General features: G+C 36.5%; 1 protein-coding gene across 3 annotated transcripts in view; it reads right to left on the reverse strand.

Moving 5' to 3' along the window:
* Positions 1-16,983, reverse strand: part of LOC106884444 (polycomb protein suz12-A) — a 95,707-nt gene extending 78,724 nt beyond the window's left edge. For all 3 annotated transcript variants that reach the window (XM_014935834.3, XM_014935833.3, XM_089363794.1), the window contains exons 1-2: positions 15,469-16,983; positions 6,485-6,531 (exon numbers count right to left, since the gene is read on the reverse strand). In XM_014935834.3, the coding sequence (XP_014791320.1) occupies positions 6,485-6,531; positions 15,469-15,721 (300 nt within the window). In that variant the 5' untranslated portion in view covers positions 15,722-16,983. The remainder of the gene's footprint in view (positions 1-6,484; positions 6,532-15,468) is intronic.
* Between the last annotated feature and the right edge of the window lie 281 nt (positions 16,984-17,264).

Genomic DNA, 17,264 nt, shown 5'->3' on the forward strand with positions numbered 1-17,264 from the left:
GTCAGTGAATGACATCATATTGCCTCAATGTCTACATTTCTGGTCAGATGGATCAGAGTTTTCTACAGTTGGATGCCCTTCTTGTTACCAATCTCCACCTGTTTCAAAGCAAAGTATAATTTCACCATGGCCTGATAAGCTTTTGCAGAATGGTGGAAATGAATGACACTGCTTGTATGACAGTGACACCTGTCTTAGAACTAACATGCAATGTCAAGGGATTACACACACACACACACACGCACAATGAGCTTCTTTTAATTCCCATCTTACCAAATGCACTCACAAGGTTTGGTTAGCCTGCAGCTACAGAAGGCACTTGCTCAAGGTGCCACACAGCCTTGTGGCAATATTCATACATATACATCACCCTACCATCTTAAAAATAGAAAGAACTTTGAAGGATATAGTCTTGGATACCGCAGAAAAGCAAGAGGGTCATGGTTGGAAAACCTCTGAGAGCATGTCAGCTTAGTCAGGGATGACTAGGGAATGAATAACAACAACAACAACCACAAATCTCTACTATAAACGGAGAATGAACTAATTAAAGCATGGCATAGAACTAACATGCTCAAGAGAATAAATTAATAGTCTGGAAATTTAAAATTATTTTAGTAATAACCCATCTACAGAAAAGAAGGAAAAAAAAGCCAATAATCAGATATCTAGTCTAGAAAGCTTTCCATTAATTAAATTTGAATTTCAGAAAAAATAAATAAATAAATAAATCGCTAAAAGTAAAACCTATAAGCCTTATAATCCATGAACTCCTGGTATCCTTATCTATAGATGATCTTTTTTAACATGCAAAAGTACCTTTAACGTGCATTTCTGAATGGGCCCAACTGATTAATCTCTTTACTTGCTGAAATACACTGTCTTTGTTTCAATTCGTTTTGAAATGATGAAGAATTTAATAAAATAACTTTATTATTTAACTGATATCTACAATATTATTACAATTATATTATTAATATCTACAAGATTATTTAACTGATATCTACAATATAAGTTAAGTTTTGATAGATCATCATCATCGTTTAACGTCTGCCCTCCATGCTAGCATGGGTTGGACAATTTGACTGAGGACTGGTGAACCAGATGGCTACACCAGGCTCCAATCTGATTTGGTAGAGTTTCTACAGCTGGATGCCCTTCCTAACGCCAACCACTCCGAGAGTGTAGTGGGTGCTTTTACGTGCCACCGGCACGAAGGCCAGTCAGGCGGTACTGGCAACGGCCATGCTCAAAATGGTGTATTTTACGTGCCACCAGCACAGGAGCCAGTCCAGCAGCACTGGCAACAAACTCGCTTGAATGTCTTTTCATGTACCAGGAAGGCGACGTGGTTTTAATTTAGATCACTTAAAAACAAATGAGTTTGTATTATAGAACCAGGGGCAGGCTCGGGTAGGTTGGTATCAAAAGGGTTATATAGTGCAACAACCAAAGCAACCTAATAAATAAAATGTCTGGAATATGAAAATTTATACTATCTTGTGCAAAAACATCAAGTTTCCTATTTACTCTCCCTTAAAATACAGGAGTTTTGAATATAATTAGAAACAAATTGATATTTTGTTTGAAAATTCTATAGATAAATAGGCACAGATCTGGTTGTGTGGTTAAGAAGCTTGCTTTACAACCATGTGGTTTGGGGTTCAGTCCCCTGTGCAGCACCTTGGGCAAGTGTCTTCTACTATAGCTCCACACCAGTCAATGAGGATACGAATGAATTTGATAGACAAAACTGTGTAGGAAGCCAGTCACATGCGTGTGTGTGTGTGTGTGTGTCTTGGGTTGAGGAATAATCCATGAATGTTTTTCTCAAATTTAAAAATGCACACAGAAATAAAATGCAATGGCAAAATATTTTATGCTATTTAAAAGAGAATGTTTTGCTCTACAAGATAGTGTTTTCATTTTTTAATTCTATTATTTTTGTATATTTTCAGATCATTAAAATGGAATGTCAAGTGGACAAAACTGAACATTTTCAACACCATTTGCTTTTTGCATTTAATTGAAGTGTTAAGGCTGCCAAAGCTGCTCTTGAGATTTATGCTGCTGTGTATGGACATGGAGCAATGCTTCAAAGTAGTGCTTGCCATTGGTTTTTGCACTTCAAAAATGGGAATTTTGACCTCAAAGATGGATCACACACCGGTCGACCAACTGAGAGAAGGTGGTTCACCAGTTTTTTTTTTTATCACAATGCATCTGCTCCACCAATTCTATGGTTGTTTGACATAGATTTTCATGAAGAAGTTGATTCAATCACTCATCTAACTCAATTGATCAATCTGTGTGTAATCTGTCCTTCAGGTCAAAATTTCCACTTTTGAAGCACAAGAACCAATGGCAAGGTAGTACTTTAGGCATTGCTCCTTCTCTATACACAGTACAAATCTCACAAGCAGCTTCAGTGGCCTTAATACCTGAATTTAATGCAAAAAGCAAATGGTGTCAAAAATGCTCAGTTTCGTCCACCTGACATTCCATTTTAATGATCTGAAAATGCACAAAAATCAATAAAATTAAATAGATCAAAACACACTACCTTGTAGAGCAAAACATTCTCTTTCAAATAACATAAAACATTTTGCCAATGTGTTTTATTTGTGTGAATTTTTAAATTTGGAAAAGAAAAAAAAAAAAGCTCATGAATTATTCTTCAACCCAATATATCTATATATAAAAATTATAATTTTGGGTATCTAAGAGATACCACCATGCTTGAAATGACAGTCAAACTTTGACTCCAAAACCACATTAAATGTTCATACAGCACCAGGAAAAAAGACAAAGAGACAAAATAAACTAGCAAAAAATTACTGGAATTATCCAGTAATTTTTTGCTAGCTTATTTTGTCAAAGTTTGACTGCTATTTCAAGCATGGTGATATCTCTTAGATACCCTAAATTATAATTTTTATAATAATTATTACCTCTGAGGTTTTTATTCCCATGCTGGCTACCTGATAAGATCGGTATTTTTAAATAACGATCTTATCCTTATTTATATATATACACACACACACACATAGATATGTGTGATTGTTTGTTGTCACCCCCACACAGCTTGACAACAGTGTAGACTTGTTCATGTCTCAGTAACTTAGTTCAGCAAAAGAGACCGATAAAATAAGTACCAGACTTAAAAACAAAAAAAATCTTAAGTACTGAGATCGATTTGTTCAACTAGAACTCTTTACCACAGTGCCCCGCCATGGCTGCAGTCCAATGATTGAAACAAGTAAAAGATAAAAGATGTACTAAAGCTACAAGGGGAAGTTAGATAACACTTAAATCCATTTATAGTGTCTGGAAGATGGGGAAACAACATACAATAATCCAATTCTTGAAGCTGTAGTATGATGTGAGAATGTATTGTCAAAACAATATGATGTGAGCATGTATGGTTAAAAGGGTATCAGAACAAAATCCCATGGGACAAATTTTAAACAAAAATTTCAACTAATAAATATTAAAAATTTCTTTTCATAAAATTTCACTTTCCTAGGGGATATTGACTGGTGGGGATTGTCCTGGTACCAGTTAAAACATGACACTGTAGAAACTATAAATGGTTTCTTGTTAACTTGTGGGAAACTAAGATTTAGCTAAACAACCTCATTAAAATTAATTACATCTGTTAGATTATTAGTTGTTTTAACCATCACAGTGAAGGCTATACTGGAGTATGGGTTTCAAAAGCAAGATATTGTGGTCATGGGAAAAAGAATACTGGACATTTCACTACTCTTACTGTATTTCATTAGCATACCAAGCCAAATGCTTAGTGGCAATTTGTCCCATCTTAACGTTCTGCCAAAGTCAACTTTGCCTTTCATCTTTTCAAGGTCAATAAAATAAACACCAGTTGAGTACTGGGGGTCAATGTGATTGATTAACTGGCACCCTACCCCCAATTTCAGGTCTTGTGCCTATAGTAAAAAGGATTATTACTACTACTACTACTACTACTACTGTGAAGGTGCATGGCTCAGTGGTTAGAGTAGAGCGTCGAGCTTACGATAGTGAAGTTGTGAGTTTGAATCCCGGACCGGGCTGCGTGTTGTGTTCTTGAGCAAGACACTTTATTTCACGTTGCTACAGTTCATTCAGCTGTAGAAATGAGTTGCGACGGCACAGGTGCCAAGCTGTATCGGCCTTTGCCTTTCCCTTGGATAACATCAGTGGTGTGGAGAGGGGAGGCTGGTATGCATGGGCGACTGCTGGTCTTCCATAAACAACCTTGCCCGGACTTGTGCCTGGGAGGGCAACTTTCTAGGTGCAAACCCATGGTCAGTGATGACCGAAGGGGGTCTCAGAGACTACTACTAAGGCAGTGAGCTGGCAGTCATTAGCATGCCGGCCAAAATGCTTAGCGGCATTTTGTTTTGAGTTCAAATTCCACCGAGGTTGATTTTGCCTTTCATCCTTTCAGGGTCAATAAATTAAGTACCAGTTGCGCACTGGGGTCGATGTAATCGACTTAACCCTTCCTCCCAAATTTCAGGCCTTGTGCCTATAGTAGAAAGGATTGATTATTATTATTAAGATGGCAAACTGGTAGAATTGTTAGTACATCAGACAAATACTTAGCAGCATTTCGAGTTCAAATCTCACCTAGGTTGACTGCCTTTCATCCTTTCAGAGACAATAAAATAAGTACCAGTCAAGTACTGGGGGGGGGGGGGTCGATATAATGGACTAGCCCTTCCCCACAAAATTTCAGGCCTTATGTCTATAGTAGAAAGGACTATTATTATTATTATTATTAAGATGGTGAGCTGGCAGAATCATCAGCATGCCAGGCAAAATGCTTTGTGGCATTCCATCCGTCCTTCCAGCTTCAGTTCAAATTCTGCACACGTTGACTTTGCCTTTCATCCTTTCAGGGTTGATAAAATAAGTACCAGTTGAGTACTGGGGTCGATGTAATCGACTATCCCCTCCCCCAAAATATTAAGCCTTGTACTTATAGAAGAAAGAATTATTATTATTTTAAGGGTATTTTATCCAATGCCCTAATCCTGCTAATAATCCTGCTAACCTACTGTTACTAGTAGGAAGACTACATAGAATAACAGGTTACGTTAGTCCCAGCAAATTACCTAGTCACACACTAGGAATACTTTTGTAAAATCGCTGTCTAGATGCATCAAGCTAAGTGAAATCGCTGTCTTCCACATATATAAGCTTGTCCTTTCTGGTGCTGGTGCCGCATAAACAAACCTGTGCCGGTGGCACATAGAAAGCACCCAGCACAATCTACGTGGTTGGCATTAGGAAGGGCATCCAGCTGTAAAAACCATGCCACATGGCAGCATGGAAAGCAGACATTAACCAATGATGATGATGATGAGACTTATTAATAATAAAATTAGGTGTAAATTTAAGAGTGTCTATTAATCTATATGTATAAAATAAATATATAAGATGTTGAAATGGCTTCATGTAACTTAATTCAGCATAATTTTAGATTACATATTTAATTACTCACATATTAACAGTATCCCTAAAATTTATTCAAGAAATAGAACACAAGCAATAATGAAAAGTAGTTAAATTGCTAATCTCCACTTTAAACCCTAACTGAATAATACAGTTCAAACTACCTTGAACTATGAGGGGGTGCTGAAAAGTACTTGGCTTTGGGTAAAAGAAAATACAGGCTTGCTTACGAACCACATAGCTCCGGGTTCAGTCCCACTGCATGGCACCTTGGGCAAGTGTCTTCTACTATAGCCTCGGGCCGACCAAAGCCTTGTGAGTGGATTTGGTAGACAGAAAATGAAAGAAGCCCATCGTATATATGTATATATGTGTGTGTGTGTGTATATGTTTGTGTGTCTGTGTTTGTCCCCCCACCAACATCGCTTGACAACCGATGCTGGTGTGTTTACATCCCAGTAACTTAGCGGTTCGGCAAAACAGCCCGATAGAATAAGTACTAGGCTTACAAAGAATAAGTCCTGGGGTCAATTTGCTCCACTAAAGGCGGTGCTCCAGCATGGCCACAGTCAAATGACTGAACAAGTAAAAGAGTAACAGATTCTCCTCTCAGATTCACACATTTATTGCAGCAGTCCTTCAGTTTTTCTAAGTCTCGTAAAAGAACTTGAACAGTTGGGCACCAAATCAGGCCTTTCACGATACCCTTAAAGCCAGGAACTTTTCAGCACCCCTCACTTCAATTTCATATATACTTGTAAGCTGAAAGACGCTTTCCCACAAATTGCACACTTTCACCAGAATAACCATTCAACCTTCAATGTTTCCAAATAAATAGAATGTAAACAGGTCCGTATTATCAACCATAGGAAGAGACAATGCAGAGGAAACCATATTACAATGTTAAATCTGCTAAATCCAATGTCAGTGTCCCCTGAATTCCAGCAACCTGAGACAAAAGGTTGTATTTGAACAAAATTACTCAAGGCAAAATTTAGGGCTGGTGTATAAGAATACTTACTGAAACAATATTTCTGGCACGTAAATAACGATAGATTTGGGTTGGTTCTGCAAAAATAAAAGCAAAGTTTTACGATAAGAAAATAAAAAGGCTAAACAAGATATAATAGCAACAAATTAAAATAGTCATGGCAACAGAATGCAATTTGTACATTATCAGTTTAATCCAAAATGACCTTAAAAATTTTCCTCAATCCATCTTGTAGAGGCAGTTGTGCAGTTTATTTTCACTATATTCCCATAAATATATCTTTCCTCTTTTGCAAACAATATCTTTCATGTCTTTTAATGCAGTAAATTCATCTCAGTAAATCAAAAAGAACTATTGGATTGGTGCATAATTAACGACTATTTTTCATTCTAAAACTGTTGTAAATTAAATTATAAAACGGTCATTAATTATGCACCAACCCAATACATCCATTTGTTCCTAACTACTGCAGGTCTTATTTGTTACAAACCATTTGTCACTGAAGGAAATGCTCGTGGCCTTGGTGATTAGGGTTTGTACTCATGATCGCAAGATTGTAGTTTCAATTCCCAAACCAGATGGTGCACTATGTTCTTGAGTAAAACACTTCATTTCACAATGCCCCAGTCCACTCAGCTGTAAATAAGTTACCCTACCATGGACTGGTATCCTGTCCAGAGGAATGTTATGATCTTAGTCACTGACACACCATGGAAACTAGAAACTGGCCCTAAGAACCCTAGGACTGAAGACAATAATGGCCAGAGGTCAAAGTTGATGACCTGTCAATGGTAGAATTGATAGAGTAGCAAATAAAATGACATGTGGTTCCATAGTTACAACCTGCTGAGTTCCACTTTGTCCTTCAACCTTTCAGGATCAATAAAACAACTACCAATCATATACTTCATCATCATCGTTTAACGTCCGTTTCCCCATGCTGGCATGGGTTGGACGGTTTGACTGAGGTCTGGAAAGCCAGCGGCTACACCAGGCTCCAATCTGATCTGGCAAGGTTTCTACAGCTGGATGCCCTTCCTAACGCCAACCACTCCGAGAGTGTAGTGGGTGCTTTTTACATGCCACTGGTACAGGAGCCAGTCAGGTAGGCCTGGCATCGAACACGTTCGGATAGTGCTTTTTACGTGCAACCGACACTTGGTTCGATTTAATTGATTACACACAACACCCACCTACATATGCAGCCTTGTGTCTTTGTTATGAATCTATATTTACACAGAAATTCCAACAAACCACTATTCAGAAGCAACAGTACAGCATGATCCAGTACTATAATTTGCTTTAATCTAGTTCTTAATTACATCTTTAAAATGTACTAGATAAGCAACATATAACAATTAATAATAGGTAACGCACAGCCTATTATTTTAATGAAGTTGCAAAATCCATGGTTGGCAAAAAATATTGTGTGGTATTTTTTTCAGCATTATTTTAGTTTTGGACAAGGTTCTGCAGTCAAACCTTGATACACTGACTTTGTTTACATTAACCCTGTAGCATTCAAACCAGCCATATCCAGCCCAAATATTCTATCTGTTTTATGTATAAATTGGCTAGATCTATCCTCTTACACCTGCCCTACAATGTCATTCTAAAAGTAAACAATCATCCCACTAAAATCTCAAAGCTACAAGCTAAAGCATGATCAATTCAAAATAATGTGAATTAATAAGAATTACATTTGACAGAAAATCTGAATGCTAAAGGGTTAAACATCAACCAAAGAGATTATATTGATTATCCAATAATTTGGCTCTGATAATTTAGTCTATTAATGGATTCACAAAGCATTAGATTCCACTGTTTATCTAAACTGATTCCTTTCATCATCCTCAGTAACTATTAATTTCAATTCTCAAATTCATCTCTACTCAACAGTTACAAATTGAGTGTGAATGCTTAGAGCAGTGATTCTCAAGCAAGAAGAATCAGGAGTACCTTAAGCAAAGAGTCTTCTATAGTTGTAAACCAACCAAAGCCTTACATGGGGAACTGGTACACAAAAACCTAAAGGCATTGTGTGTGTGTGTGTGTGTGTGTGTGTGTGTGTGTGAGAGAGAAAGAGTGTCTCCTTGTCTTGGCACTACATGACACTTCTAAATGCATGCCAACATCACACAAGCACTGATGTTTCTTATTCTTCCAAGGAACATGTCCAGCCATTGAAAAATGTTACTTTACTTGGAAACAAGTCAGGGTTGGCAAAAGGAAGGGCATCCAGTTGTTGAAAATTTGCCTCAAATTCCACCTGATCCATAAAAGCATGGAAAAGCGGACATTAAAATGTTGATGATGATATATCGTTGTTGGCACTCCGTCGCTTACGACGTCGAGGGTTCCAGTTGATCCGTGAAATTAACGTGCATGTCACTGAGCACTCCACAGACAAGTGTACCCTTAACGTAGTTCTCGGGGGATATTCAGCGTGACAGTGTGACCAGGCTGACCCTTTGAATTACAGGCACAACAGAAGCAGGAAGTAAGAGTGAGAGAAAGTTGTGGTGAAAGAGTACAGCAGGGTTCGCCACCATCCCCTACCGGAGCCTTGTGGAGCTTTAGGGGTTTTCACTCAAACACTCACAACACCTGGTCTGGGAATCGAAACCGTGAGACCGCTGCCCTAACCACTGGGCCATTGCGCCTCCACGATGATGTATCATACAAACTACTAATAGACACTAGACAAAACAATAAAAACGATCCCAAATTAGCACTTTACACACAAATATGCAGGTATTATGAAAATACTTCACAGAGTGATGACCATGTCCTGCATAGTAATAGGTTACCATTTGGCAATGCAAATAGCACCCACTCAGCCACCCTGCCAGGAACATGATGAAGTAACAGGACTGCAGCATGGCAGATTGTGAAGAGGTAGTGGAAGAGCTCATCTGAGCCAATGGTGCTTCTTACATTGATAGTCAGGATCACCAAGCTCTGTCAAAAATATGCAACTGTAATGTATTCATAGGGGTTGCATCCACGGTTGTGTAATCAGCTAATTAAAGATTCACTATGACTCAAGCTCCCAATTCAGATTCATAATAATGGAATTGGATGGCAACAGAGTGTCATGGGAATTTGTGAAAGTAGTGAAAAGAAAGACTTTACTTCAGATTTAATCCATTTAGAACTATTCAATTATTAAGGTTTGAAAAATATGCTCATGTCAATACGAAACTCAGGTGGGATTTGATAACTAACAGTCTGGACATAAAGACTGATACCACAGTTGGTTGAGTGTATGAGACAGCTATGCCTGAAAAACAAGCTTCATATCTAAGCTTGCTGCTCCACAAGGCTTCACCACTGCTGACAGTTGCAGACCAGTTTGAACAATACAAAAGCATGTGGTAAAAAGCAATGATCATTTTAAAATTTTCTTTCCAGATTCTTCATCCAAAATACCTAAAACAACATTTGAAAACTCAGCATTTTTCAAAAGCTAATAAATTAATTTGCCAATATCTGGTAGAATATAAGGCTAGCAGAATGCATGATGGCATTTCGTTTGTCTTTACATTCTGAGTTCAAATGCTGCTGAGACGGACTTTGCCTTTCATCCATTTGGGATCGATAAAATAAGCACCAGTTGAGCACTAGGATCAATGTAATCAACTTATCCCCTCCTCTGAAATTGCTGGCCTTGTGCAAAAAATTTGAAACCAATATTTCAAATGCCTGAAAGGAGGTTGAAGTCCAAACAGCAGTAACTTCTGTTCATAACTCACTAGCAAGCTAGTTAGGAACTGTTTTCTTATTGCTAAAAAATTTAGACATTATGTTATTAGTGAAGAATTGTTGAAGTCAACTATTGAGATATATCTCAAGGCAATGCAAAACAAAAGTGCTGAGTACTGAAGGATGACCTTAGAACACTGAGCTTTTTGGACAAGATAACAAAGGACCGAGATACTCGGTACTTTACTGTACTCAAGAAGACCTGTCATCCACACCAGAAGTGTCAAGGCCATATTCCCAGGTGAAAAGGATTAGCCTACAAGAGTCTTGTGCCAGTGCCATATAAAAAGCACTCAGCACACACCATAAAGTGGTTTTAGGAAAGGCATTAGGCATAGAAACCAAGCTAAATCAGACTGGAACCTGCTGCAGTTACCCAGCTTGCCAAACCATCCAACCCAAGCCAGCATGGAAAACAGGCATTAAAGGATGATAGTGATACTGAGAACAGCATGGTTTGCAGTTGCATTGATAAAACAGCAGATGATGTTGACATAGAAATTGACCAACATGCCAAATTTTTTCCAGGCTTCAATGAAACAGTCTGTGACAGTGAGGTCCTTCTTATTGCCTATACAAAGTTTCAGCACAACTTAAAATTCATGAAAGAAATGCTATTTTGCAAGTCTTTGAAAACTACCACCATTGATTGAGATACCTGGTAAGGAAGTATTTAATAAAAAGAACGATATTCCAATAAGTAAGATTTACAAGTACAGGCATGGCTGTGCAGTTAAGAAGCTTGTTTCCTAACCATGTGGTCACAGTTTCAATCCCACAGTGTAGCACCTTTGGCAAGTGTCTTCTACTATAACCCCCAGGCTGGAACAAGCCCATTGTACAAATGTATGTGTATGTGTGTAGCCCAGTGGCAGCTTGTAGATAAAATTAGTGGAGGAGCCTCTTCAGAAAATTTTTAGCCATTGTTTTAATATTGTGTAAAAGGAAACAAACATATAAAATTAAAATTTATACATAAACTTGATTGGTTCATGTTTTAGCCACTGCCGGGTAGTGTGTTTAATTTGTTCATTGAACACCGCAGTGAATTCCCCCTTTGTTTTTCAAAAATCCCACCTAAATCACAAAATAAGGGGGAAAAATCTGCCCAATTTTTTAAATCCTGGCAGCAATACTGAAGCTGGAAGCAGGATAATGATGTAATTCTACACTTTATCACATTTCAAGAATATAAACACATTTTTAAGCACAACACACACAGTCAAAAGGAAACACTACTTTTCATCCGGCACTGTCGTTCATGCAGTACTCTCTCTCCCTAGTTTGAAGCTTCCTATCTCAGACATGTGAGCATGCGCACAATGGCCAAACACCACATAGCTGGAACTGTGAAGCACACAGTTTTATACAAAGATTTTTGTATTTTTTATAAACTAGGGGATGGCTACTGACTAAGCTTAAGGATTATATAATGTACAAGTATAAAGAAAGAATTAAAGAAAAAAGGACTCATTATAATGAATGTTATTGATAATATCGAGTGGGTGTGCTGTAGATCCGCCTATACATGAGCCGCCACTGGTGTAGCCTTGTCTTGACATCATGCAATGATTGTATAAATGATCATCATACAAGTGATATTATTTGTCCAGTCTTCTGTGAAAAACATGTTTGGCCATGGGGAAAGTTGCTCAGAAACAGACGAGGGTTGCCAATAAGAAGGGCATCTGGCTATAGAAAATCTGCCCCATGCAAGTGTGGAAGAGTGAACGTTAAATTACAATGATGATGAGGTCCATTAATGCAGACGTGGCACATATGTCGATGGGTAAACATAGGGAGGGTACTGAAAACTCTGAAAGATAACAATTCTTGATGACTGTTCACTGCTGCATTAGCCACAGAGAGAATTTGGCAATTGCTAGGCTTCTTCCTACACTGGATGAATTAAGCAAGAAGGGAATAAAAGTAGTAAATTTGATGAAAGCACAACCAAAGACTGAAAGATTATTAAAAGAATTCGGCAAAGACATGACTAAAGACTAAGTGAGGCTGCTCTTTTATACCCATATACAATGGTTATCAAAAGACAGCTCCCTGGAAAGATCTATTACTTTGTATGATACTCAGTTGGATTTTGGAAAAGTTTGAGATAGTGCAATTCACCAAGCTTTGATTTCATATCCTGCTAATATTTTGGTGAAATTAAATACATTAAATAAGGAGCTACAAGGTGAACAGGAAAGTCACTTAGAATTTCAAAACCAAAATGTTTCGTTTTCTCACCGAACTAAGTTTATTTGAAAGCCCAAGTCTTGGGAAAGAAACTTGTCTCACCTCAAACACCAAAGTAACTGTAATCCATCACAAAACATCTCACAATCACAGAACACTTTACGATCTTCATAAAGACTTGACTGATAGATTCATCTGAACCCCTTTCTTTGATTTCCTCAGCTATTTCTTCAGGAAAATAGTAACTGCTTGGCAAAATTGGAGTCTGATTAGATCAACAAACTAACAAATACATAATTGACAATGTCCCAAGTTTAATAAGAGTGGTGACCTTCAAGAAAAACTGGATTTCTTTTTCCATTTTCAAATGTAGTTATTTGCACGAGGATTTCATTGTTACCCCTTTTATTTTCTTTTGAGGACACTTGAAGTGATTTTGGTCTTCTCTAGCAAAATTTAGGCATTACATATGAAACTTTGATCCAGATATTAGCTATGAATGCTATGAAAGCAGTTTTTATAACTGGTAGTAATCCAGAAGATGGTTCAGGAAAAACTAAGAGAGATACCAATACCAACATTACACCCCAATAAGTTTCAACATAATAATTTTTAGATCTATCTCATCCATGCTAACATTAAAAACAAATCTTTTTAGGAACTTATTGCCTTATAAATTTTCTAGATAGGCTATCACACTACTTCATAGAAGTCTTCCAGAAGTTTTGATACATATTCCTTATAGTGAAATTAAGTGAAGCATCTCTAAGTATACTATTGTACTTAGAAATGAGAAAACACATTGGTCTGGTGGTCCAATACCAGAGCCAATTTGTCACGTTACCTACAAGAGGCCTTTGGAGCAACTACAAATCTTGTCTTGAAAAAATAAAATTAAAATACTTTAATAATACATTTTATCATCAGTTGAAGTGTTGGGTCTAAATATAAGTATTTAGAAAAAACAGCTGGTTATTTAAAGATAAATGTTTATTTTATTCTATCACTTGACAGAGAAAAATAATATAATAATTATTCACGAATTTGTGAACCTTTAATTTCTAAATAGGTCTTCAATAATTACCCAATGAAGCATAACTTCATTACACTTTCATGCAAGACTCTTTAGCTTTCACTTATTTTATGCTCCCCCTGGCGTTTTTTGTATGTTGTTCCTTTTTTCACTATGAAGATAGTAGTTGCTAAACCACAGCGAGCTCCATTCTTTATTTAACATTTTTCTCATCTTTATTTTTATCAACCATTTGTCAATAGTATATACATGCAATCTACTTTACTAGTCCACTTGAACAATACGTACATTTGAGTAATAAATCTATCGAAAGATCAATATTATCCTATGTGTTAAAGAAAAAAAAGTATCAATATTCGTTCAGATATACAAAATCCATACGGTATTTATTACCGTGTGTATTTATTTTATTAACTAGCCCGAAATCTATTTCCTTTAACCAGACTTATTTATTCACGATGAGATGGTTCTTTTTCAATGCTAGATTTGTTTGATCCCATCTTACATAGCAGTATCAGCTATGGCTTTTAGCACAGTCAAGAGCTACAAATTTTTGTTTCAAATACATATCTAGGGAAATTTAGAATTGCGTTCTTAGAAAGAAAAACAAAAAAAAAAAAATTAAAAGAAATTTGATAAAAAAAACTTGATTGAAATTAAGTTAAATAAGTGATCCTTTTATGAACAATATGTGTAGTGTTTAGCCCTTGTCTCTCCTGCATAAAACTGCTTTCTCGTTAAATCTCTGACAGTTTTTGTATAACAAGCAAACTTTTCTTACTCAGCTGGGTATATATACTGAACTGTAAGAAGAAACGGTGTTCAGAATGATTAAGCTGTACATGTAAGAGAGTCAATGACTTTAAAAAGATTAACACGAAGACAAATAGGTGTTGGATTTATCTTCAGCCGGTGTTTCATATTCACGTTCCAACTTGTCTTTTATTTCAACAAGATTCTTAAATATCGTTATTCTAAAACTTTTATAAGATTGAAAGACAATACCGCTTTTCGTTGAAGCCTTAATTTTAAGGATCGAGTTAAAGAACTGCTTGGAAAATGCAAAGCGATGAGATAATTACAAGGAAAAACCAAAGAGTTTTCTCAATGAATTATTTTCCCCCATCGTCTTTCAACAAGTACATTTTCAACAATGCCTCAAAATAAGATAAATACTTCCTTTGCTTCATAAGTAATGAATTTTTTTATATATATATTCGAATATAATTTGACTACACGAAAGAAGGTGTTTCTTACCTATTCACACCTTCTTCGTCAAAAAATGAATTTCTTCAGCCAAGTGTTGGAAATAAAATGGTTTTAACAACATATTTTGAACGAGTATAAACCATGATATTCACACACATCTAAGTGTTGAAATTTTTTCTACTTAATAACAGTAAAGTTTCAGTTTAGATATTTTGGGGATCATGAATGCAATAAAGGACAAACTTTCACATGTTTAGAACATTGGTGTACTCGTCATGTTTCATTAAATCCAACAAGCTTGAGTTTTTTTTTTGTGTGTGTCTGACAGAAACAGACATCCAATTAAATGATAGTTTTTTTTCTTCCTATCTTATTCAATCAAACTGGAGGAGTTGCAGAAATATGGAATTTCTTTTTATTAAATGAATATATTTAAAGCATTTAATAGATCTAAGACAAAATTATGGGAACAGTTAACTTCAGATCTTATAAAGCTATATGGCTGGATACACTGGATTATTTGAAAGGTGGGGAAAGGTTGAATGATGAACACGTGTATCTTCAGAATAGTATCTTTTGTTTATATACAATCTAACAGGATAATTATTAAAAAATAAAATAATTAACTCATAATTAATCAGTAATAAATGGGCACATGTTTTAGAGATGTGTGAAACAGTATTACATATTTTTTAAAGTTTATTTTTTTAAAAATCGTATGTGGAGAAAATACTGGAAGTGAAGGGAGACTAATTAAGGGAGCAAAGAAAAAAATAAGTAGGAGACAAATAGCAATTATATTTATACTTACTTTCAAAAGCTTGCAGGAAAAGTTCGTGATCAGCTTTGATAGTTTCATATTGAGAATCTTGTTGATTAGTGTTAGAATTGTGATTAGTTGTATTATGATGTGTGCTATTGTGAGATATAGCATGTCCACTTTGTACATGATGGTGGTGTGGATTGGAAGAGATGTGGTGCTGCTGATGTTGGTGCTGCTGGCTACCGATACCAGGTTTTTCGCCAACATTCGGCTTTTCTTTATCTCTCTTTCTAGGCTTCATTATTTCCTTTTACCCTCTCCTTTCTTTAAGGAGGCAGGGCTTTGGTTATTTATTTAGTAATATTGTTGCTGTTTGGATTTTTAAAGTTCTTTTAGGGACACTTCCAGTCGATGCAAATCTTCCGAATATTTGAAATAAATTACAAAACACGCTGCCAATTAATAAAGCGCTAAATACAATCCACATAAACACAAAAATATGAAGCTAAACATACACACCGTTACAAAAAAAGAGAGTCAAAGAGCATTCTAAGACACTAACAAGTAGTAGTAGTAGTACACCATTTAACAGTAAGTTACTAATAAACACTTTTTTGTTGTTGTTAGTTGCTTCGTGACTTTTAATTAAACACAATCTCTCGACCTGCGTTGTTAGCAGAGGTAAAAAAAAAATGAAATTAATAACGTAATAATAGCTAGTCTAACTAAAAAAAAATTGTCTCTGCCGCCTTTTTGTCTTCTAGTATTAATGCTCGTTCAGTGGCAAGAAATGTTGATTGATGCTTCAGTGCGATGGCTGTGAAGTTCGAGTAGTGATTTTGAATTGGTTCAAGGTATGCCAGTATCGATGTAAAAACAGAACTGAAGAAACAAGAGGAACACATATGTATAGGGTGCAGCATATATACATATGTACACACACGATAAAGACTGAGAAAGAGAGGGGTAAATATAGTGTGCTAATAAATGTCTTGGTGTAATAATGTAGTAGCGATGGTATGCAAACATGCACCAGTACAGCACCCGCCTTTAATGGTGCAAATACACAGACCTGTGCAGTCAATTTGGAGGGGTAAAGATCTATGTAAATCCCTTAACCTGGAATACCTCGTATCAGCCCTTAGTTGTTTGTCTGGGGCAAGACGGTATTGGCAATGATTCGGTGCTGATGGCCGTTGGCCGTCTCTCCTCACCGGTTCTTCTACCGGCTGTGTAAGACCGCTGTAGTTCCGTTCTCTTCTGTTCTTCTTTTAAATAGTATTATTTCCAGGATAAATATGATTTTGTGATGGCTATAGGCAGTCTGTCCCGATGTCCCTCAGTGTGAATCAGATATGTCCAATAAATGTTTATTTCGATATTTGATTTTTCGAGTTTTGTTTTTAAATAAGTTTGTAATCTTTAATGTGCAGGTGTGTACATATGTATGTGTGTGTATGTATGTATATATACATACATATATCTATGTATGTATATATATATATAAATGTCCCTCCACACTCCGGCGTCAACTTCCCAATTCCGCGGGAAGCCTGCACACACAAAGCAGTCAAGGCATCATGGGATACTATTCACCAGAATAGCAGCAACAGCAGCAGCAGCTTTATCTGGCCCTTCTGATAGTTTGAACGTCCGTCTCAACAAATTTTTAAGAAATAACTAAGCCATATATACATGTATATATCATACATACACGCACATGCATACACACGTTTTACTAAGGGTTTATCATTTAAGTGTTATTACATTTAGTTTGAGATAAGACTGGGACAAGTTGTTAGGAATAACTAAGCTATAACATGTCTGGCTCGTTTGTTAGGACT

Source organism: Octopus bimaculoides, chromosome 1, assembly GCF_046866305.1.
Source record: "Octopus bimaculoides isolate indiv1 chromosome 1, ASM4686630v1, whole genome shotgun sequence".
NCBI lineage: Eukaryota > Metazoa > Mollusca > Cephalopoda > Octopoda > Octopodidae > Octopus > Octopus bimaculoides.